General features: G+C 37.2%; 2 protein-coding genes and 1 long non-coding RNA gene across 4 annotated transcripts; 2 read left to right on the top strand and 1 right to left on the bottom strand.

Annotated features, from left to right (window-relative positions):
* Positions 1 to 181: 181 nt before the first annotated feature.
* Positions 182 to 10282, top strand: Tango4 (transport and golgi organization 4). The gene is made up of 10 exons (XM_019048500.2): positions 182 to 330; positions 1460 to 1566; positions 2228 to 2355; positions 3454 to 3677; positions 4504 to 4653; positions 5726 to 5920; positions 6625 to 6743; positions 7200 to 7401; positions 8650 to 8781; positions 10051 to 10282. Exons 1-10 carry the CDS (start codon positions 322 to 324, stop codon positions 10108 to 10110), a joined length of 1326 nt encoding a protein of 441 aa, XP_018904045.1. The 5' UTR covers positions 182 to 321; the 3' UTR covers positions 10111 to 10282.
* A 1962-nt stretch (positions 10283 to 12244) lies between these two features.
* Positions 12245 to 17940, bottom strand: RpS9 (ribosomal protein S9). 2 transcript variants are annotated; one of them, XR_011899789.1, is made up of 6 exons: positions 17782 to 17940; positions 16384 to 16626; positions 15394 to 15512; positions 14689 to 14756; positions 13695 to 14051; positions 12367 to 12496 (listed from the first exon to the last, which is right to left on the bottom strand). XR_011899789.1 is itself a non-coding variant. In XM_019048475.2 (5 exons), the coding sequence occupies exons 2-5, from the start codon at positions 16604 to 16606 to the stop codon at positions 12322 to 12324; spliced, it is 585 nt and encodes a 194-aa protein (XP_018904020.1). In that variant the 5' UTR covers positions 16607 to 16626; positions 17782 to 17940; the 3' UTR covers positions 12245 to 12321. The 2 variants fall into 2 exon arrangements, 1 of the variants encoding a protein (XP_018904020.1); XM_019048475.2 differs by lacking the exon at positions 13695 to 14051 and having other exon boundaries at positions 12245 to 12496.
* Positions 17941 to 19282: 1342 nt separating this feature from the next.
* Positions 19283 to 22896, top strand: LOC140224520 (uncharacterized). The gene is made up of 2 exons (XR_011899790.1): positions 19283 to 20437; positions 22105 to 22896. It is a non-coding gene; the product is annotated as an uncharacterized lncRNA (long non-coding RNA).
* Positions 22897 to 24039: the final 1143 nt, after the last annotated feature.

Here is a 24039-nt window from a genome sequence, read left to right as displayed (position 1 = left end):
GCGAGTTGTGTGACCTCTTCTGAAATGAATTGTTAATAGTCAGCACTAACTCAGCTTCGTGTTTTCAGGACCTTGTGAAAATTAGTGAAATATTTCATAGAATTTCAATTTTTCCCGCCTTTCAGTCAACGAGATTTCCACCAATCGCGTACTGATACAAATTCCCGGTAGGTAGCCAATCAGAGACAACTTTTTCCCCGTCGCCGTTTGTTTTCGTTTTGACCTAACCTAAAAATTCTGTTGATGCATCAAGCCGACTCCGAGAAACGAATAAATAATTTTTAAGTTTTAATTTTTTAACTTTAGACGCAGGACGCCACAATGACAGAGGTTTGTGCTTATGAATATTTCCATTCCGTTTCGTTTGATTATTCAACTTTTATTCAATTTTGTAAATTCTTCACAGCATACAATGAATTGACTTAGTGTTCAGCTGGTAGTAATGAGTTATCCTCATTTTCCAACAGTTTTACCAATTCGAAGTAGCTTCTGTCATTTTTGAATCTACTCACAATAAAAGTCAAGCAGTTGGGTATCCCTGCGGCCCGATTATTGAAACTATGTCAGCCTGACACGACAAGACATAGCCCTATCTCAACCATGCAATATATTGCAATTCGATGTCTTATCGGGCTGGTTTAAATTTCAGTAATCGGCCTGCTGGCATACATTAAGCGTTGATATTGTTCATTATTGCATTGGCTCAGCACAACATTGGATGCTTTTTTCCAACAAATTTTAAAGCGTTTTTGCTGTTACCGCCAGGGCCTTATTCAATTTCGGGCCTCTTATGGTGTGGTGGGTGTACCTCATGCTCTATATCTAGGAGGTCTCAGGTTTGATTCCGTGATTTATGACCTGAGAATGATAGTCTGAAATAATGGTTGCCTTAGGCTGGTTTTGCTGTAGGAACTGAGGGGGAGAGGACTTTAAATAAAAGTGCAGGATCATCCATACGTAGCATTCGAAGTAGTCTAAGAAACCTTTATAAGCAGTTGCAGTCAGTTAATCATGCAGGGCTGCAAAAACTTCTTGACCATATGACTGGCTGGTCCCATGTAAAAATGGAGAGGCTACTATCTCGGAAGACTCTTGAAATAGGGAGGCTAGCTCAAGTTAACTTGGAATTTTTTCGCATATCACAGAATCGTGATTAAACTCTCAACATACTTAATCTGTAACTGTCATGAAGGACTGTTGCTAGTTAATAGGTCTGATGCCATGATCAGGATAGGAGCTTAAATTGGATAAGATCCATACTCATTGCTAATATATGTAGCATTTACATCTAGAGAATGAACCTGTGACAAACTTTTATGTAATATCTATTAACAGTTATAAATACTAAGTCTTAAATATATTTTGAAGTTTGCCTCTGTTTCAAGATTTTTTTTAGATTTTACAGCTATTGTATCTTTGCTCTAAAAAATTAGACTAACTGACTTTATTTCTGTTGCAGGAAGTTCAAAAACACTCGGTCCATACCTTAGTTTTTCGCTCCTTGAAGAGGACACATGATATGTTCGTTTCCAATCAAAGTAACCTTCCCCCTATAGATGAGCTAGCGTAAGTAATAGTTGTGAATTACACTATATATTTTCTTATATTTATTTGTTTATTTATTTTTTCTTAGAAAATTGTGAAGCCTTGAGAGCAGCAGAAAATTGAACATTTCAAAAACTCTGCCTTATTTTGTATAATTTTAAAAAAGCAAATTACCTTAGATTTGAAATTTGTCTGATTAATATTGACCCCTATAATATTAATAAATGATGGCCTTGATTGGCTTGATGGTGTTCCAAAAGCAATTTGAACTCCTTTTATGTCTGGAAAAAACGATTATTATTCTCTTTTAAAACTAATGATGGAAACGAAAATGAAAATGTTTAGTTACAGGAGGTTGTTGCAAAGAGATTTCCTGGTGCTGTATAAGATAAAGGCTCCTAGTAGGGCAGATCAAATTGACCAAAAAAATGTGTGGTTACCAACTTTCAAGTCTTTTTCACTTTTGTCCCTAAAGAAAAAAGTGAGTTCTTTGTTTGATTTTAATAAATTTACAGCTTCAAAGTGCAATATTCTTGACGATTACATCTTTTCAGCCTACTATTACTTTTGTTTTTATTGACGAGGCCTGTAAGTATTTCCACTTCTGATTTAACAATGGTTTTACAAATATGTTTATTTTTCAAAGTATCCTAGTTTTTACGTTAACTTTCTTGGTTTTCAGTGAAAGCATCAAAAAGAAAATAAAAACACGAGACTGTTATGGCGCTGTACGAGAAATTGTTGAGAAGAATAAAGCCCAAAAAATGTTGCAGAGTGCCAAACAGTTAGAGCTGCAGGAATCTGAGCGAGGTAAGTCTTTTTTCACCACTCCAAGTAATTTTCCTTTTTTCTTTTAGGAGTGACGATCCACAAAAAAAGAGATCTTTAAGTGTTGAAACTTTTTTAGGAGAGCAACTTTGTTCAGGGTGTGAAGAAAAAACGTGTTTCGAGCTTTCAATGAAAAATGCTGTCTACTATAAAAAGAATTAATCGCAAATATTATATTTATATTCGACAGTAGCATAAAATCTTCAATAATTGCTTTTAAAACTATGTTTTTTGAACTGTAGGCGCCAAACTTGTTTGGTTAATTCAAGTTCACATTTACATCAATTTAATCTTGTGCTTGCATGAAAGATAGACCTTCCGCAAAAATTTTGGTCGAAGTAAATCTTAATCGAAGAAAAATTTAACCCATAAGACAGGGTGTCCTATGGGTGAGATTTTTCTTTGGTACCTACCCGCATAACATGTGAAGCAAAACAGCAAATTTGACTACTTCTGCCCTTGAGTCTCAGTTAATTTTTGTATTATTATTATTTTTATCATAACAAAATATAAATAGTTAAACTGGGTGAAATTTCTCCATCAAGTGTTGACTTTTTTCCAAAAGAAAAAGTTAAAGTCAATGGTGAATATTATATGGTACAATGAATGCTTGACATTTAATTTGCTTGTCTTAAGCTTTTTAATTGTACACTGGCCACAAAAGACCCACAGATTATTAGCTTTTAAATAATCTGCACCCATAGCAATCTGTGAACTGCAGCAAACATGAGGTACAGCTAGCAATTCAAGGAAGTATTAAATGAAGATTGTCTTTTCCTGAGAAACTCGGAAAATGTATGCAGAGTTGTTTTGGAAAAATAAGAAATTTCTTGCAAACATTTTGAGGGAATGTGAAATCATTACAATAATTTAGACTTTAGTAATTTCAAATAATTTGTAAAGATTAAGTGCTTGATTGTGGCAAGGGGCGATTGTCTTGGAAGTTCCCCGACCCCTAATTATGATAAGTCATTCAAAAACTTTTAGCTTCTTGATTCATCAACTCGAATGGATTCATGTGAGATTTAAACTGCCAAGTTTCACCCTTGTTACATGTTTGTCTTTATAATATCATTGCAGATGACGATTTACAATCAAATCATGAAGGAGAAATGGCAGTTGTGCCGGTAGCTCAAAATCAAGCCCTTGTTCCGAAACAGCCGCCGGCCATGCCTAAACCCAAGTGGCATCCTCCTTGGAAATTGTACCGAGTCATCTCAGGTCATTTGGGTTGGGTCAGGAGTGTCGCTGTTGAGCCTGGCAATGAATGGTTTGCCACTGGCTCTGCAGATCGAGTTATTAAGGTAATTTATCAAAAATTTTGATTTTTAAAAGAAGGTCCCTCAATATTTTCTAGATTACCTCTCGTTTTCGAAAAAGGGCTTTTGTAATGTTATCCATTCATCATTGAGGCTAGTAAAAATCATTTGTATTTGTTTTGAATCATATTACCCTCAACCGCTGGGTTTTCCAGTTTCAGTGAACATACCTGCTCTTGAATGTCCTAGAGAAGAATGTCGCATGAGTATTGGACATCACCAAATTACCTCTGATTTTAAAAGAATTTTCCAAATTTGCGAATTCTTCTCTCTGAATATTTAGAGAATTCATTTGCAATTCAATCCAGTGGTGTGTACTGCAAATGTGATAGAAAAATATTTGCACCTTTTCTCATGAATAAATATTTTATCAGGGCAAATTTGAAAACACTCACAAGCTTATGTAGTATTTTTCTTGCTGTTTCACTTCTGACCTCATTGCTGATGCTATAAATAAACATAGCAGATCTGAAAGTTTGGCGCAGTTTGTGAGTTTAGGTAATTCACATGGTTAAATTATTAGATAGTGAGGGCATATTACCTCCTTCATGCTTGAGAAATTAAAATCGATTTTACGTAAGTTCAAGATACTAATTGGTCATCCCGTCAAAGTAAGCATCAATGGAGGTGATCAAACCACTGAACTATCGAACAATGGGCATCTGTCTAGTCTCCCATTAAGTTCTTACAAATGTACCTGTTAGCAACCAGTCCACAAGATTGAAGTGAAAACTAAAAACTAGTCTTCATATTTTGGCTTTTAAAACATTTCTTTCCTGAGAATTTATTTTGTTCCGTTTCTTTCTGGCAGATATGGGAGTTGGCGAGTGGGCGATTAAAAGTATCTCTCACAGGACATATTAGCAGCGTCAGAGGACTGGCTGTAAGCGCCAAGCATCCGTACCTATTTAGTTGTGGTGAGGATCGTCAAGTCAAATGCTGGGACTTGGAGTACAACAAGGTAACTACAACTCTTAAACTTAGAGGGTCACTAAGTAATTCTTAGCCCATGGAGGAAGTGAAAGAAACTGTCTGACAGTAGGCTGTACAAGTGGCAGACATTTGTGGAGGGAGCAGGTGTACAGACTCATTCATTCTGCAAAAGAGTATTTTGTTTGGAGTTTGCAGTGTGATATGAATTTTAGTCTCTGCTAATGGCTAATATTCAATATTAGCCGTATAGTTAAGCCATAATTTCATAATTAAACTTTTTTGTTTTATATGAGATGATGAGATAAGGCAATGTGACTATCAAATGTCACCATTTCAATGTAAATTGGACCAGATTTAACAGAATTGCACCAAGTTGCATTTTGAGTGATTTTAAATTCAAATTTTCATACATTTTCTCCTGTTGAATACTCAAGTCGGGTATATTTACACATATTTTGAATGTGAATATATTTATTTAAGTTAGTCCTTGACATTAAGTCTTATGGAGGACTAAAACTTTGAATCTCCTTTTCTTGGTTCAATCTTGATGCGACTTGGTATGTTCCTTTTGAACTTAGATTAATGCTTCCCCATTTTCTAAATTTTTATGCATGTAAGAGGTGAGCATAAACAGTGTGTTGTTACATATTTATTTTTCTGAACATTTTTCAAGAAAAAAAGAGGAAGGAGAAGAGGATAGTTTTTCCCCCTTAATGGCTGTAGGTGCCAACAAAAGTCATTCAAAGTTGCCATATTTTCATCCCCTGAAAAATGTTGATGTCCTGTCCTCCTGAAGCATTTATTTATTCATTTTTGGCTATTTTCTCATAGTTGAGTATGATCATTTTTTCAAATTGTTGAGCAAAAAAAAAAAAAAATTTTTAATAACCTCTTCAAAAGATCCTGCAAACACTTGAAAGTAAAACAATTACAATGTTTACCCTCTCGTGTTCTTAGTTGAAAAGCAGCCCCGAGCTTAGTAATTGCTTAAGGGCACCTGAATTTTTTGTTAACTCTTTGAGTATGTTTAAATAATCAAATTTAATGTGAATACGTAAATGCTCCGACAGCTTTAATTCGTGTTGTTTCGTTTTTTTTAGGTGATAAGGCACTATCACGGCCATCTGAGCGCAGTGTACACTCTGGCTCTTCACCCTACAATAGATGTTCTCATTACAGCAGGGCGAGACTCAACAGCAAGGGTCTGGGATATGCGTACCAAAGCTAATGTACACACACTTGTTGGACACACCAATACAATTGCAAGCGTCATCACTCAAGCCGCAGAACCACAGGTGCGTAACAATTTACATGCACAATTTTTTCAATGGAAAATTCGGAATTTAAGTTTTTGACAAAAAACTTTTCCCAATACCCCATAGAATATTTCGTGAGTAGTTTAATTCATTTTTATATGAACTGATGGCTTGAAGTTGCATTTTAATCAATTGGTTTTAAGCCTCAAACATAGCAGATTAAAATTTTTGATAGTTTTTACTCAAAATAACGTATTTTTAACTCCAAACTTCAAACCACTATTTCTTGGTTTTGTCGGACCTTTTTTGGCGTTAATTCTGCTAAAATGTCTACAAAAGGTGATTCCATTGCTATGTGTGTGACAGCAATTTTACTTGAAAACACAATTTTATTTTTTTCTGAAGTAAGGCCTCACAGTGTTTCACAGAGGCACAGGGAGGATTATCAAAAGATCATTTAGAATCATCACCTCTTGCATACAAGCCTAAAATATTGCCAATATCTCAATTTAGAGGTTTTTTTCCCCTTTAGGACTGAAGTTTGTCTCACTGTGAACAGTCACATATTATGTCGACATGATTTAAAATTAATAGGGGAAAAATGTAAATTTCATTGTGCCATAAAATTTGGATGGAAGGCAGCTTTTTTCTTGCATTTATTTTACAAAACTGTCTGAAGAAAGTTGAGACTCATATTGTCTCATGCCATTCTAATTTGCATTTTGCTTTTTTTTCATTGTCAGGTTATAACAGGATCTCATGATTGCACAATTCGTTTGTGGGACTTAGCAGCGGGAAAATCACGAGCAACTTTAACCAACCATAAGAAATCTGTTAGATCCGTGATTTTCCATCCCACACTGTGAGTGCTCACCTCAATTTTCCTTCAACCTCAATTTCTTTAACCTCAATTTCTTTAACCTCATTTTCTTTAACCTCAATTTTGGTCAAAGTAATCAAAAAGTATCTCTAAGCTCTGAAGATGGACTTCAACTTGGTATTTCCAGCCGGAAGCTCATGTTACAGTTAAATAATTATTGCCGTGGTCACCATTTAATGCAGTAATAAATGGAAAAGTTGAATTTTTTCTTAGAGATAAAAGAAAGACCTGAAACCTAACTATTGAATTTGTAGCTTAATAATAAGGACCTTGCAAGGCACATTAAATTCTCTTTCACAATCTTGCTTTTAATGTAGAGTTAGGGTTTTTTGAGTCCCAATTATATCGTTGCTCATTGAAGGCGCAAAAACCCTCTAAAAATTTGTATTATTTTTCTGCTATCTTGTAAAATTTCCACATTTTTTCTCCTTTCTTTAGATACATGTTTGCCAGTGCAAGTCCTGATAACATCAAACAGTGGAAGTGTCCGGATGGTAATTTTGTTCAGAATCTAGTCGGTCACAACGCAATTGTCAACTGTCTCGCTGTCAATCCAGAGGGTGTTCTAGTTTCTGGTGCCGATAATGGTACGATTCATTGTTGGGACTGGAGAACAGGCTATAACTTCCAGAGGCTCCAGGTAATCATCCATGCTCAAGCATTAACGATCGTTTATCGAAGAGAAAGACCCTTGTTCGCATCGCCAATATGTATCCTCAGTGGAGCAATGTTTGTCGAGTTGGATGAGAAATTGTATTTTGATTGGAAAATCTTTTTAGTATCCTGTAGTATGAGTTGCTGGTAGTTAAATTCATTTTTGTGCAGATTAGAATGTCAGGCATTTCTGTGTTGTTGACTAAACCACTTAAAATTTTGAACACATAGCTTTTCTTCGAAATTTTTTCTGACCTACAAACTTCAAACTGTTACACGTTTTTTAAGTATTTTTCGTCCAGAAAACTCCTCTATACTCTGTATATAATGACTCAATTTTAAGTTTCTGATCACCAAGGTTTCTTTTCCCCTAGAGAGTCACATTTAGAGACAAACTTTTCAATGTTCCTTATAATGACTCGATTATGGATCATGCAGTTTTTTTTTCCAGGGTTTATTTTTCTGCTTTCATTGAGGCTACTTATACTCGCAATGTTGTGACGGAATCATAGGACTCCAATGATTATAGCATTGAAGTTACCAACCGCAGTTCATAAATCAGACAGGGCCTAACTAATGGAGACAGTGTTCAAAACTCACAGGCGCCAAATGCGCCCAGGAAATCGGTCATGGCGCCTAAAAAATGAAGGCTCTGCGCCATCGTGGCCCCTATAAATTGCCCCCCCCCCCCCCCCCAAAAAAAAAATCATAGTTTTTCTGTTCGGTGATTTTTCGAAATTTCCCCCATGTAACAGCTACTAGTTCTGTAACTAAAATATGCATCCAACTTGTCACTAAATGCACTGTGATACACAGGCAAAAAGTCAATTTGGCCCCTAAAAAATCTTTAATGGCTCCTAAAAATCGACCTTGATGTGCAACATGGCTCCTGAAACTCCAATGTGAGTTTCGAACACTGAATGGAGATGGTCCTGGTATTATGTTTGAACAAAATATTTTCTTCACGGATGATATTTTTCGTTAGAAGAAAATAATTTGAAGGATGATTTTTGTTCTGTCAAGCTTTTAGCCTCTGTACCACTGTGAAAGCCTGAAACTTTTGAGCAGTCATTAGGAGCATTTGATAAACATAACTAATTTCATTCACTTATTTGAATTTTGACGGAAGAATTCCCTGTAATAAATTCAAACTATGTACAAATTGTAATATTGTCAAACTAATTTGCTTTCGTCATTTTGATGAGTTTCATAGCCAATGCTTTTTTAATTTTAGGCTCCAGTTCAACCAGGCTCAATGGACAGTGAATCTGGTATATTTGCGATGACATTTGATCAGAGTGGGAGTCGCCTCATAACAACAGAAGCCGACAAAACAATAAAAATTTATAAAGAAGATGATAACGCTGTAAGTGCACTGTCTGTTTTCTTAATTCTGATGTCTGTAAAAGCGCTGAGTTAGAAGAAGTTCGACAGAGTTTGTTTCATAGTCAAAATCATGTAGTGACTCAGCACAAAGTGTCAATTTGTTTAGAATGGTGAAGTTGCTTTTAATAAGAACAATGCGCCCAATGCACACAATAGGTACAGATGGATTAAGAGCATTTTTCTCTGAAAAGTCTCTAAAACCTCTAAAACAGTGTATGAAAACCATGATAATCATGGCAAAAAAAGTTCAAAATTCCGTCCGTAATATTCAACTTGCAGTCTGCATCATATGTTTACAAATTTTCAGCAGGCATTTTCTTCTTCATTGTCAGCAAACAGGTTTGCCCAGAGAGAGATGCAAGGAAATTTGACATAAGTAGGCATACTAATAATTTGGCAAACTATTACGTATCATAGTTTGATGGTTATTTATTTATTTATTTTATTTATTTATTACATTTTGATACACGGGAGCCGTGAGGCTATAGTATAGGTCAATTCAGGTACAATAAAGTTTTTTTTTAATCAACTAAAAAGTATTAAATTTCTAAGATAACAATCCGAAAGCACAGACTATTGTTTACAAACTTCGAGAGAGGGCTGGAATTACCTCAGTAGTACCAAGAGAAGCAGAGTCAGCTATTCAACCAGGAGGGTGGTCTGGGTTATACCATTCAGCAATTCATCGATACTGTAGAAAGCATTTCTTAGGAGATGTTCCAAGAGCTTACTTAGAAAATATTGAACACGGCCTTCACGAAAAAGAGATTTTAGTTCCCAAGGCAAGGCATTAAATAATTGGATAGAAGAATACTTTACGCTTCGCATTGTTGAAGTCAGCCTGATCTTTGAATTTTTTATGCTTTTAAATCTGCTATTATAAGAGTGGGAAGTAAAAAAAAAAATTTTTTTTTTATTGAGGGGGGGGGGAAGAAAGGAGGGGGGGGATGGTTGGCTTTGGCAGACAGCTCACAGCCACTAGCAAGAGTCGAATGTAGAATTTGAACTTGAGGTTATGTTAAATTACGTAAATACGAACCATTGAAATTTTGCTTACTTACTTACTTGGAAAAATGTTGTAGCCTCTTCATCAGTCTGTCCATGGTACATACTTGTAAATGTTTATCAGAGAGCAGAATGCAGTTGGTACACTCTCTAAAATAATGAGGAAAAATTTGAAAAAAAATACCTGGATGCTTTTGAATAGAGATCAATTTTTTAACTCTAGTCTTTATTTTTTCTGTTTCAGACTGAAGAATCTCATCCAGTTCAGTGGCGCCCTGATATTTTGAAAAGGAAGAAATTTTAATCTCCACACTGTTTCCATACCCTGCAGAATATTTGTATTGTTTTGTAAAAATGAATCCTAAGTTTGTAAATATTTATGTTTTGACTATTTTTGTAAAGAGTTTGTCAATATATTCTGGCCACATTGGTCAAATTGTGATGATATACTTGATCAGTAAAAGGACTATTTTTAACTCTTTGTCGCTCTCATTTCTTTATTAAGAAGGGAAAAGGGCTGTAAGATCGGAAACACACCCTAATATCAAGCCTTTCCTCATCATTTGAGGGAGAAGGAGGGGGCGTTGGACTTTTTCAGGGCTGGTAGGTTATATAACACTTCTCTGAAGTAATTAGTACCATCAACGAAAATATTTGACAGAAAACGAACACTGAAAAGAGAAAAGAAATAAAGTACTTCACAGTATTGACCAGTTTCAGGCCTATCAAGAGTTGAGGCAACCATCCGATTTCGTGGAGTTTTTTTTCCGGTTTGATATACCGTGTATCAATAAGTAATGAAAATATCAGAGGGTTTCATGTGAAAAATGAAAAATTTTCAGGGCAAACCATGAAAAATCATGGTCTCAAAGTCGGTTAGAACGAAAACACTTGAACTCGGAAACTTTAACACGCATAATTCTGTCATTCAACATGGCGCATCTGACGTAACTTGGTCTATTACAATGTAGCCAAATATTTGTCCCTCAGCACCAAAAAGCTTTTGCTTAAACCAACTTCTTTACCTGCTGCGCAGTTTTTTTGTCCCTTGAACATTTTACTTTTTCTGAGTTGGTGTGTTTTCATTCTCTTTAATTCACTTTCTCTTCATTAAGATCATTCTTCTACCGGTGAACATTACCTCACAAGAGATATTTACATGTGACTCTAAGAATGGAATGCAGTTCCTAAGGGTGATTCTTCTGAAGTACTTCCTTAGCAAACGACACATGTAAAATAATGCAGTAAATGATAGCTATTCCCCCAGATGTTATTCATACTTTTCATGTTAATAGAAATTAGAAAGAGCCCTCACTTTCAAAAATTGATTCTTATTGCACCAACATAAGTAAAGTAGAAACAAAGGGCCTTCCTCTTGAGAAACATTTTCACATGCCAAAAATCCTTATGAGATATCTTGAAGGCCAGCTTCGGCTCAAAATTAATTATTTAATTGGCAAACTAAAACTTTTTACTCATTGTTCCTCTTTCTTCAAAGTCCATGTCCTTTGATTCGGTTTCATGTAGGCATCTTGTCATTTCTAGGATGTGATATTGAGTTTTTTTACTATGATAACTTTCCGATTACATTTGGCAATGGCCGATGTGAGTTTGTTCCTTTCAGTAGGGTGTGGTCTAATTAAAGTACTGAAACTCTTATATCCTCATAAAAATTCCACAAAGAGAAAGATTCACTTATGTAAGAAGTTCAAAATCAATTTGCAGGTGAGAAATTAAAGTTTATAGTTTACCCTAATGTCCGTGAATTTGGAAGTCCCTGTTGTAGAGACCATGATCAACGTACGTGGATTGGATTTTGTGAAAAAACTTGGTACATATGTGGAAAACAGGGAGTTCTTTCCTAAAAGTCTACTTCCTTCTTGGATACATTAAACTTTTTTAAATGTGAAGAAAAATTGAGCTCACTGGAGAGATTCAATGATTGCAAAGCACGCTGAAATTAATTCTGCCATGACCAACTTGATTCAAGTAGATTTGATTTTATCCGCTAGCAATAAGTTTGATTTTCCACCAGTGGCAGAAAACGCTTATTCCTCACCTATGAGATAAATTTGTTTACTGCGTTATTCCTGATGAGAAAATATGTTTAAAAAAGCTGAGTTACTGACTAAGTAGAGAAATACATTACTAAATACCAATAGATATGAATGGTAAGATGTTTAATGACCTCTGACAAAATATTGATTTCTAAACGTCTTTCACTTCTTACAATATTTATTTATTGAGTTGGTCTTTATTATGGTGAGGTTCGAGGTAATCATCTATTTTGTGCAGTGGTTTTTTTTTGTAGGAATAAGAAAAATGCTTCCTCATTGATGATTTCGAGGTCTCTTTAAAGTGAATGCATGCGCCACTTGCGTTCAACTAATAGTGTTCAATGAAAAAGGAAATCGAATGAGAACAAATGAAAGCAAAAATTTTTGTACAAGGTTTTTGTTTTTATTAAAAAATTAAAACAAACAGGAAGTCATAACGTAAGATTACAGTTCTGAGTTTAATCTTCTTCGTCTTCTGCTTCTCCACCGCCAGATTTCTGTGCTTTGGCCTTCTTACGCTGGACACGCCCAGGTTTGCCACCTCCAAGAGGTGAGTTGAGGGAGAAATCGATGTGTTTCTGGGAGTCTAATCTTACAATGAAGCTGGGTACATTAACCAACTGCTTGCGGACTCTGAAAAAAACAACAAAAAAAAGCTCAGTAAATGAAATTTTGTGAGAACTAAGTAGAGACCAACCGATGATTGGAGTAAAAATAGGCGAGCTGGCATGTAAAATAGTGAATAAAATACTTGCAAAAATTTAACTACCAGAAATAAAACGGGGAATCAGGATGTCTTTTTCGCACAGCCCTTTCTGGCACCCATTAATCATGAATTTATTTTTAGTAGAACTGAATTGAACAAGCGTTCGTTTGGAGATCCCTTTTAGACTAACTGATGGTGGCATGAGCATTTAAAACACATAGCAAAGAGGTTCTAGGCATTGATCTGGATGTTCTTAGCTACATAGAGGCAGTTAAAAGGACAGAGTTTTTAGGGATGGTCTCAAAGAAGCAGAAAGCTCTTGGTCCTCCCCATTCTTTTGCTGTGGCCCCTCCATTAAAAAAAAACCTCTTTTCCTAGGAATGCTGGAAGTGAAGAACCCGCTCCCCACCCCCTGCTCTTTTTGCTGAAAACATGCCATTTTAAACCTAATAAATAAGAAAGCACAATTATGGACACTTGTCATGAAAAAATTAATATTTTTAGGAACTTTTAGAAAAACTTGAACTCATCCTGTCACATAAGCACCACCAACAAGAGGCTGACATCTTACATGATTTCAGGAAATTTTGCAAGGCTCCATATTTTCCATTTATTTAAAAAATATTGGATTACTTGCATGCAAGTATATTGATTAGTTTGCAATTCTCTGAAAAATTATCTTTTCACTGTATTTCTTGTGAGAATGTACGGAAAAGGTGAACAATGCCTTAAAGAAGGACGCGCACTCTGCAGTGTGCGTTGGACTTTACTCAGGGAGCACCGAATACTTGTCTAGACTTGCTTGATATGGATGGCTTGGTACAGCATGGCATTTGCCGTTTCCACTTGAAACTGATGTTTGTAACACAAATCAGAGGGATTTTGCTCCTATAGCCAAAGATTTTCATACAAAAACAAGCAAATAGCTTCAGTTGCAAGTTGTGTGGATGAGACATTTGTGGACTTGCTCTCTATTCATCTTAACTCCTAAGTCTGTTGCCACGCTTGCAATTAGGCAAATGCAGCATAGTGAGGCACCACTTTAAAAGTAAATTGATAATTGCCAAATAAATGACGACTCCTCCAATTGAAAAATTTAAGTTTCTAACACACAAATGCTCATACCAGATATATCTTTTCCATCACAAGGGATAGCTCAGACGTTAGGAGCCAAGGGTAGACCTTAGACTCCTAAGTGGCCTGAGAGGCTAGATCTTGCCGATCACAATCAGGTGATATCAGACGTTAGGAGCCAAGGGTATACCTTAGACTCCTAAGTGGCCTGAAAGGCTAATGAGGAAATAGATTTAGCCACTTAATTCCAACATTCTAAGAGGAAAAGCTTCCATCTTTGAAGTGGCAAGAAGGGCAAAATTAACTCCTCTGGGATTATTCGTGGAATCTGAGGGGTTTCACTGCTCCACAGTTTGGGTAACTGAACAATGGATGTAAGGATCTTTGCAATGTCACCTTGAGGGTAGCCTGTTGACACAACATGATCAGTTATAGAGACCATCCATTGAATAATGCTAATTAGAAATGCTTAGTATTCCTACTTGCTTACAGAATTTTCACTACTGAGTGCGGGTGATGGTGGTTTTAAAAACGTTGCATGCCAAGTCTAGCTTATGAGGCCAACACAAGCAAATCAATTCCATCTGCTGGCCACTGTGTACAAATGCAGGACAAAACATTTTTTTGACTCCAGTTTCAAAGTTTTATCAATTGATTTTCGGAGTATGAGCTTTTCGTCAGTATTTCTACATTGCACCAAATGTATGGACACATCAAAATCTATTTATGAAGAAGTTTCTGTATTCTTACTTTCTTTTCTACCTTGGATATCGGTTCGTGACATGGTGCCTAAAGCTCCTCACAAGAACAACACAGTAACCTTACGTAAAGACCACTGATGTCACAAGTTTCCGCAAAGAAAACCCCCTATAGATTAGGAACCTAACCGCTCAATTACAGAAATGTAGAGAATTTTTTACTTGATTCAGGTAGGTTTATATGAAGAAATTGGGAATCATGGAGAGTAACAAATGGTCTTGAGTCTGGCATTAGTGCCTCAGCTCTCAAGCTAATTAAGAAAAAGTCTCGAGAGAATGATACTTACAAAATATGCCTTTGAAGGATGAGAACTCGGGCATGATGAATAGACTTGGCTAATCCTAATTTGAAAACCTGCAAGGAGAGAAAATGTATTTCTTAGTTAAATAATAAATCTTGAAATGAGGAAAGGGCTTCATAGAGAAGGCTGGCATTATCTTACAAATTTTAAGGAACATAGGGACAAATAACAATCAGAAAAGTGAAGATCACCACAGCTCATCTGACGAGAGGTGTCATAAGTAAAGTATTCATCATCAGTTTCATACAATGTTTTTGAAAAATCAATTTGTTTCTGAGAAATTAGAGAGATAGGATACAACCAACCATCAGAGAAAAGTCATCAACAAAAGTTATTCTGTCGAGAGGTGTCAGAAAAAAAATAGATAAATTTGTCATCATTCGATTGGTCATACATTCAAATAACTGCAGACAATTGCAAATAATTGTACGACAGATAAGATTACACAGTAAGAGAGGATGCAGCTTAAATGAAAGAGTGATTGATGCCTGTTACATCCTGACCTTTTGAAACTAGGAATTTGACAAGGAAAAACAGATAAATAAGATAGTTCCAATGTTCTGATTCTTATTCCATGCTGCTCTAAAGCAAAAAGAGGGAAATAGTGGTCAACTTGTCTCTTCTAATAGGTTAGTTGACTGAAATCTGTAGTATCAACTGAAATTCATTGACTCATTCGAGATATCTCACCTGGGTTTGCAATCTGCGCTCTAAGAAATCTTCGATCTTCAGACCCAATACGTAATCGAGCTTCATTTTGCTTTCGTCTAACACACCAATGCGTACTAACCTACGTAGAAGAGCATTACCTACAGGCGAAAAAGACAAAAATAATTAATGATTGTAAAAATGCTTTTCTCAAGGAAATATTGATGGAGTAAACAGAAAAAGTGTTCTGTGGTCCCTTTGATTAGGTACGGTCCTGAAAGAAACGGGACTGCTAAAAGTAAAATCCACTTCTAATCTTCCTCCTCCTGATGGGATACGAACTCACACTTGGTGGAGAACAGGAGCAGGTAGCCCAGTTCTAACATAGTTCCTTCTGGGCTGAATATGAAAAATAATATTAAGTCCCGCTGCTGAGGATGATCTCAGAGTATAAAATCACGTAATGCATCTTAGGGATCAGAGTATGGCACACGTAAGTTCATCATCATCGAATCACCCATTAAGTATCTTGATCATAGCATAAATTCTGTTCCTGATGGGGTCAAAAGCCTGTAAGAGAATGGGAGCAGCTAATCTTAGCCTAAAAATCATTACTATGAGACAGAATGTAAACAACTCAATGCAGCTGGTCAGGATAATCTCAGAGTTAAAAATTACGTAATACATCTTTCGGATCAGAGTATGGCACACGTAAATTCATCATCATTGAATATCGAACTGGGCTGCTCCTGGTGTAAGGGTAACAATCAATAAACTGAGATTAGGGCACATTGCAAGTATCTCTTAGAAACATCGAAGTAGTGAGAAGAAGCTAACACTCGACATCAATAATAGAGCTCTTTAAAAAGAGGGATATATTATTTTTTGACAACACCGATAATGCACGTAGCAGTTGGAACCCTGCGCCTCCATTGATACATTGCTCTTCCTTGAGGAACACAAAATAATTTTACAACAATTCGGGCTGCGCTTCTGAGTACTGACATTATGAGGAGAAAAAATTAGCTATACCTTCGAACAACCTCTTGGGGTCTTTTTCTTCCAAGGTAAGAAGAGTTCGAGCTGCTTTACGGATTTTGGCCAGCGCGAATTTCACTCTCCAGACTTCACGCTTGTTCCTGAGTCCATATTCACCGATAACTTTCAACTCAGCATCCAGTCGAGGCTTTTCATATGGTCGCCGAGGCGTAGAGTAGGTCTTACTCAATACTGAGGGGACTCTGTTGTTCACCATTGTGGATCACTTGCAACAACCTAAAAATAAAAAAGATAGGAGAAAGATAAGGCGAGGCATGTCTTTTAGTATGAGTGTAAATTCTTTGTCAAAGAAAATTCTTTCATTCAACTGGAATGAAAACACAAGCATTACAGGGGTGCGAACTATGTCTGATGTGAGGCTCCACCACGGGAAGGCAGCACAAAAACTGAGTGAAGACAATGAACGGACAAAGATGACATTGACAGTGATACCTCACAAATTGGTAGTGGAAGGTGTGCTACCATGGAAAACACCAAAATGCAGCACACTAACTGGACGTCTTTCTATCAAACAGAACTATGTGCATTGTGACGTTAGCCCTGTTATGCCAAGGCGGATAAAGAATGGTGGTCGCATTTCGTACCCTCTGGACATCACACGGTATCGGGTACATGGGCCGGCCGAGGCCGGGGGAGCCGGCTCAACCTCGAATTGCATGGCAAAAACTGAACCCTCTTGACGTCACAGCGCTTCAAGATGGCAGCCAAAATCGAAATGCGACCACCATTCTTTATCCGCCTGGCTGTTATGCATGCATGCTTATGTGTCTCAGGGCTCATGCTTTAATGCACATAGTTCCGTTAGGCAGAATTACGTCCAACTGGAACTTCATGAAATCCAACAACTTTCAGGCATTTCTTACATGAAAGGATGGGCTACCATTACCTTGAGATAGTGTGATACTGAGCCTTACTGGAGTCAGCCATTGTACCCCTGCATTTAGGGTATGCTATGGTAAAATGAAGCGCTTTTTCTTCATTACCGCCATGAGCACATAGAATGGCCAAACGAATAATGGAAAGAGAACCTAACATGAGGGCATACAGGGGCAGTCTTCCGATGGCCACTGATATTCGCCTCCCAGGTGCATGCGTGTACGCGCTGCGCCTAGGAGGTAGGATGCCGAGGATGAGAGTAAAGCAAATGAGAGGAACTGAAAAATGAAATTTAGGTGAAACATAATGAGGTGAAAGGGTCAATATACAGCTTGGTAGCCATGTGCATGGCGATTACGACAAGTTAAGAAGGTGAGACGTGGACACGTGGTAGATGAGGGCCTAAGAAGCACATGGCCCGGAGATGGTGAGAAAAGGCGGTTCAATAGTTTCCAATTTCGGAGGGTTACAAGATAAAACGAGAAAAATACTTACGCAATCGAAAATCAAATAAAAGCGAAGAGAATCACGACGATTTAAGAATTCCACACATAAGACAATCGCGAAGACCCTCCTCGTTCCCGGCGGTCAAGAGAAACAGAAACAGAAAAGAAAATGGCGCTGGGCGAAAATCCAGATGGCGGAATAGATCGTATTCGAGGGAATACTGCATTACCTCCAACGGCATTACCTCCACAAGACTCCCCTGCGATATATCGAATCGATTGTGGCAATGTGACCCAAGAGGGGTTGCGGCCAAAAGCCGACAGAGAGCGCTGAAACTCATACAATGTTGCCAGTCTGTGGTTTATGATGTGTTGCTTGTTAAACGAAATGAAGGCGCGAAACCAATCAGCAAATGCCCGTTCTTCTCAACAAGCCAGTTGTACGGTGGATTAATCGCAATGAAAATTGAAGGCGATACATTGTTCAAAACAAATAGTTTTCTCGACTGACCCCTTTAGTCCACATAACTCTGCCGAAACGACCCCGAACTGTGTTGCTTTTCTTGTGTGAGTCGCTTTGTTGATCTTTAGTTTGATTTTCTCGGACCGATAATGGCCCAGCCCATATATGAAGGATATCAATGAAATGAAGCGACATTTGGACTCTCTTAATAAATGTTCAACGATACTACAGAACATGAATGATCGGATGGAAATGCCGAGATTGTGGCAGTTGGTCGATATCAGTCCGTCGACAGCAAAATATATTCCCCTGCTCTCTGCTCTCATCAGCCGGTAAAAAAACGGTGACGTTACGTCCCTCTGCGGTTTTGGGCGTTGGTCGCAGAGATGTTAAACTTCATGAGTTTTTATCATGACGTGGTCGAACTGGCATGCGATCATGCGATACATCGCATCGATTAAGTCCAAAATCTCTGTAACAGAGGCGTGCGAAGGGGGGCCGCCCCCCCCCAGAATTTGAAATAGTCTCATTTGCCCCCCCCCCCCCAGAAATTCTGGATGGTGTAAAAACACCTTCTTTGATGCACGAATAACTTGTTAAATGCAACAATTTGAAAGTATTTTAACCTGTAACTGCATAAAATTGGGTAACTTGGTATAAAAATTGTAGGAAGATTAGCGCCACGGATACCTATAGAGATGCGCTCAAATAGAGTTATTTCAAAAATATTCCCCCTTCCGATGGGGGGGGGGGGGGAGAGATAGCGAGTAGTGCGGGAAATGATCGATATTTATCCCCCCCCCCCTCAAAAAAATAAAAATAATTTCAAAGATCCCGGAAATTCTCATACTAAACTTAATAAATTGAGAATGTCTGTCCTTGAAACTGGATAGTTTCAAAACTTTAATCGGCCGCCATTTTGAAATGATGTTAGACAGATTTGATCTTCCAGTATGCGCAATAAGCCCCTTTTATGCCAATTCTAACCATATGGACCGAAAAAACGATATTTGAAAATGCTGACCCCCCCCCCCCCCCCCCCCCCCCCCCCCCCCCCCCCAGCACCGTGACTCATTTTTCTTCAATAAGAATTCTCCCTTACTGCAATGAACTATACGGAAATACACTGTACTTGGGTTTTTTTTTTTAAATGTTAACCCCCTCCCACCCCCTCCAAAAAAAAACACGTGCACCAAAAAATAAAAATCCGCATCACCAAATAAGTGCTGAATAAGAACTAAAGAAAGCAAGCTGTGTTCAGATGCGTAAATTTTTTGCGCTCGGCTTGTTTTTTCTTCCTTACTAATGATTTATCGCCTTTAAAAGTGTTTTTTTCCGATTCCTCGTGAAAAATAGTGCATATTCGTCGACCCGGATGGGCTTTTAAACAATTAAAACACCCCCGTTCGTCAGATAAAATTGAAAATGTTCATTGCGTGAATTTAAGTATCAGAGGATTTCCCGCTAAAAAAATCCCCGCGATCTCAGTGTAGCCAACCTCATTAAAATATTACATCCATTGAATCTCTAAATTTTCACTTTATCTACGACTAAGGGCTTACTAAGATCGACTTTTATTAATCAGCTGAAGATTTTTGGCATAAACTTGTTGTTTCTTTGTAGAATTAAGTGATGAGCTGATGAGCTCGGCAAATCGTATGGTGCACATCTGATTTGGAAGGTTGGGAAAGCAAAAATAACAGTGGAGCCAAATTGGAGGTAGTGGCATGGACCAAATAAAAGAAGCTTTTATTTGGTCCATGGTAGTGGGCTACAGATAGATTTTGTAATTTCAACACAAATGGCATGTACTTACTGCGATTACAGTGAGACATGTCAGTAATAAAGTTAAATTTACATTAGTTATGTCTAAAGTTGACTTATTACCTCTCAAAGAGCTTTTACAGGAATTACCATATGGCAACAGCGAAACGAGAAAACATCAACATAACCTAAAACTCTCTGCGTTACTCGTAGCTTACTAAATACTAACTTCATGCTGGCTGGCCCGAAACTCAGTGTTTATAATTATCTGGGCATTACTTTTTTGTTGTGATAATTTAAAATCAATTTTTCAACTCTTCCTCGTTTATGGTCCTTATTTTATACCCACTTTGAAGGAAATCTAAGCTTCTTCATTCTTATGAAAGAATCGATAAGTGCACTTAGAAACTGCAACTAGTTTCGCAACGACAATTCGAAATTCTTCTGAAAAGACGGGCATTTCATGCAGTTTCTGATGGTAAGCAAGTATTCCTTTTAATCAAGTATCTCAAGTTCAACATGAACATAATAATAGGAATCTGATGTTTTGCACATTGTAAGTAGATACTCCCTCTGGCAGTAGTCGAAGTACCTATGCGCAGTGCAAAGACCATGATCCCCACTAGATGATACAGTGTTCTGATTCTGTAACTTATTGCAAGCCCTGGAATTGTACAGGCTATGGTGCAATGTGGCATACATCTTGATGCCACAATAGTCCTCAACAGAAATCCAAAAAGAATGCCTGTGGCTGCACCAACACATGCTCAAACGCTTTTTTGCAAGCTTGAAACTGTGTAATGGCTGGTACAACCTGCTTAGAAGTCCAACCTTAAGTTGACCATACATTGATTTTTAAGTTTAGATGGTAGTTATTTTTATAACAGTTAAAAATCAGTTGGCAGTAAACATAAAGTAGTACTCTAACCAGCCTGTGGCAGATTTCACCTAGATGAAAGAGACCTGAAATTTGTGATCATACCTGGTGCATGGTGCACACACTGTAGTGCATTTTCCAGATTACTATGGTGATCTTGAGCGTGATGCACAGATCTGTGGCACATCGCGCCATAGTCTGGTGATTTACCAATTTTGTCAAACGTTCAGCCTCAAATGATTATGAATATTGTGTGGAAAATGCTCATCTGCGAATTTTGGGTTCAATTATAGATTATCTGGAGTGAATTTCCTGAACCCTCACTCCCTAACTCTATCACCTCTACTGCTATGCTCATGCCCTACCCCTCCTCCATTCAATGAATCTCTCATTAAGTTCCTGAAAATGCTCAGTAGCCCAAATCGACGGTGTAAGTCCGCAATCACATATATTGTTTGCGGTGTCTGGAAATCTCCGGCTCTATGAAATTTTTTGAAAGGAGAACAAATGGACATCATTCCTTGAAGTTTATGCTGAATTTTCTTCCCACTGAGAAGAAAAATCTCGGCAGTTTTAAAGAATTGCCTTTGACTAGTGTTCTTTTTAAAAAATAAAGTATGACAGGAAGTCTGCGATGTCGCAAACCGAGTTATGTGATTGCCGACTCACACTGTCGAAATACTTCGAGTGTGATCGAGTAAATGTAGGTTTACATGAATCCAATTGTAGTAGATACAATGAGATTTTCCTGACAATAAATTACATGGTTTAAATATTGACTAAGTCACAGATAAGATCATAAAAAGCTGAAGGGATTGCTCCTAGAAGCTGAGGTTGGGCTCTCAATTTTCACTATGCTTACCAGTGGTACTTATCAGTCAATTGTCAAACATTAGGTTTCAATTATTTTAAGTAGAAAAATTCTGTGACGGGACTTTCATTTAGGAAAATGAATTGAATATTAAAAATAGAAACGCAAGAAAAAATTCAAATACAGAAATTTACCTATCATACTTAACAACAAATTTATTCTTTATTTAGCATGACTTAAAAATCCAGCAGTCACTTATTTTTGCCTCATGTATGCCCTCTATCTGTAGTTCTCAATGTTATGGATGTTTATTTTTTTGGTCACTCACTTCATTCTGTATCCAACATGCCAAGGTGTAAACATTTCAAACGATGGAAGCTATTTTGCAATTTCTTAAAATTGTTTGTTCAATGAGGAAATAATCACTAATGCCTGTTTTTTTATTCTTTTTTTCTAGAACTTCTTTACGAAGTGCTTGGTTTGCTGGGATCCTCATGGAAAAATGAAAGCTACTAGCACTCTGTGATTCAACTGATTTTTCCGCATTAGATCAGTTATTAACAGAGATTTAGCAGCAAAATCACATCATCAAGTTCTTGAAAATCTACCTTAAAATTTATTGAAAGATTGACAGAAAAACAATGCACTGCATCATAAAAGTGCAATCTCCTGGAAGGCATTTGTTTCAAAGAAATAGCATGTAGGATTTTTTTTTTATTATTATTACTTTCTTCCAAAAGTACAAAGACCAGAAATAACTTTGAATGAGCTTATTAACTTTCCTATTAATAGAAAGGGAAGAAATTGGAAGTGTTGGGAATCCTGTGAAGTGCGATTCTGAAAGTGTTTTTAAAATATAGGACGATTGGAATTGAAATATCTTACCTCTTCAGGAGAACTAGACACAGTGAATGTTGAGTTGCTGCAAACTGTTTTTTTCTTACATGAAGTTTTTAGAAGAAATAGACCAGGCTGTTGAGTAGAAACTCCAAGGAATGGAAAATGTCGTTCAGAATTTTATGATGACTTTGAAAGAATCTAACTTTATGAAAAATCAGCAATTTAATTTGCGGGGGAATGAAACTCTAAATTTTTTGGTGCGGGGCTGTGAAACAATTTTATTTCATTCCTGCGGGGGATTGCAAAAATTTGGTTTCATTGCCCCGCACTAATTTTTTAGTTGCATTGCCCCGCGCAACAGCAACAGGCTGAGTTTCACGGGGCAATAAACTGCGGGGCATTGCTGTGATACCATATCTTAATTTTTTCAAAAACTGCATTTATGCGCCTTGTCCTCCAAGCTCCTCATTTGGAACAAGTCGGACAGTTTGTAAGTACAAAACTGTTAAATAAGCAATTTAATTTTTTCGGTGGATATTCCCATGCATTTAAACTTAGGTACTTTTTACGGGTTGGTTCCGCAGCCTGTAACAATAATCACGCCGACGATTTGCAAGTTCAACTAACAATGTTTTTTTTCCAACGAAGTTTATCTCATAAAAAATTCAAAATTGAATTTTCATTTTTTTTGTTGGTTCATAAGCAGCCTCATTCATTCGCATAAGTTTCATAAGTTTTACGTGAAAATGCCACAATATCCCCCTTGAAATTTTCCGTCACTCGGCGGAGCTCTTATATATGCCGAGCGATACCTAATTTATTAACCAACTATTCCTATTTTTTTTTCCCCCAAATTTTACGAGAATCGCTGATTTTTTTCCGTATGTAAGAAATCAACTTTCAAAAAAACCTCTAATCAGGCTGCAATGATGGTATAGTTCTTAGGGGTTCGGGTTCTATACGGGAGAGTTTACCTCTAACTACTCTTACTCTATGCTGCTATCTCTTCTATCTCTGTGTAAAAGTAAAAGAAGAAAGTGAGGTTATGTTTACTTGATGTTTACAGTTTACTGGAACATCTGAAAGGATTCTAAAAAAGGTAGATCATTGTCTGACAATGCAGAATTGGTCTATTTGTCAGAAAACTGGCGCTCTAAGATGTGCTGATAGGTGGAAGGCTGGTACATGACTTACTTTAAGCCAGACTTGACAAACCTTCCTACAAATGTACTTCTCCTTCGATGCTTGGACGGACTATCGACGTGCTTTTCCACAACATTGTCGAACATTAATTAACGGAGCCCATTAATTGTTTAAACAACAAGAGTTGTGGAAGAGCATGGTGACATCCTGGATGAACTGGGTAACTAATCAAGCTACAGTCAAGTCAAGCACATCATGAAATCTATTAGCTCAGAGAGAAAACTGGATTGTTTCATAGCCGCAAGAGAGATGCTGTGTTCTTCAGCTGCAAAATATTATTTTGCGTACATTGAAGTAGAGAAATTCCAACCGGAGAGAACTTAGGTATGATTAGACTTTCCACAGGGGG

This window comes from Bemisia tabaci, chromosome 4, assembly GCF_918797505.1.
Source record: "Bemisia tabaci chromosome 4, PGI_BMITA_v3".
Taxonomy (NCBI): domain Eukaryota; kingdom Metazoa; phylum Arthropoda; class Insecta; order Hemiptera; family Aleyrodidae; genus Bemisia; species Bemisia tabaci.
Note: the sequence above shows the minus strand (reverse complement) of the source record. Positions and strands in the feature narration are given on the sequence as shown.

Coding starts and splice junctions, on each gene's coding strand:
- Tango4 (XM_019048500.2), top strand. Junction 2,356..3,453: donor GCTGCAGGAATCTGAGCGAG/GTAAGTCTTTTT, acceptor ATATCATTGCAG/ATGACGATTTACAATCAAAT. Junction 5,921..6,624: donor CTCAAGCCGCAGAACCACAG/GTGCGTAACAAT, acceptor TTTCATTGTCAG/GTTATAACAGGATCTCATGA.
- RpS9 (XM_019048475.2), bottom strand. CDS start 16,606: ATGGTGAACAACAGAGTCCCCTCAGTATTGAGTAAGACCTACTCTACG. Junction 15,513..16,383: donor CCCCAAGAGGTTGTTCGAAG/GTATAGCTAATT, acceptor TTTCGCCTGTAG/GTAATGCTCTTCTACGTAGG. Junction 12,497..14,688: donor ATCCTTCAAAGGCATATTTT/GTAAGTATCATT, acceptor TGTTTTTTTCAG/AGTCCGCAAGCAGTTGGTTA.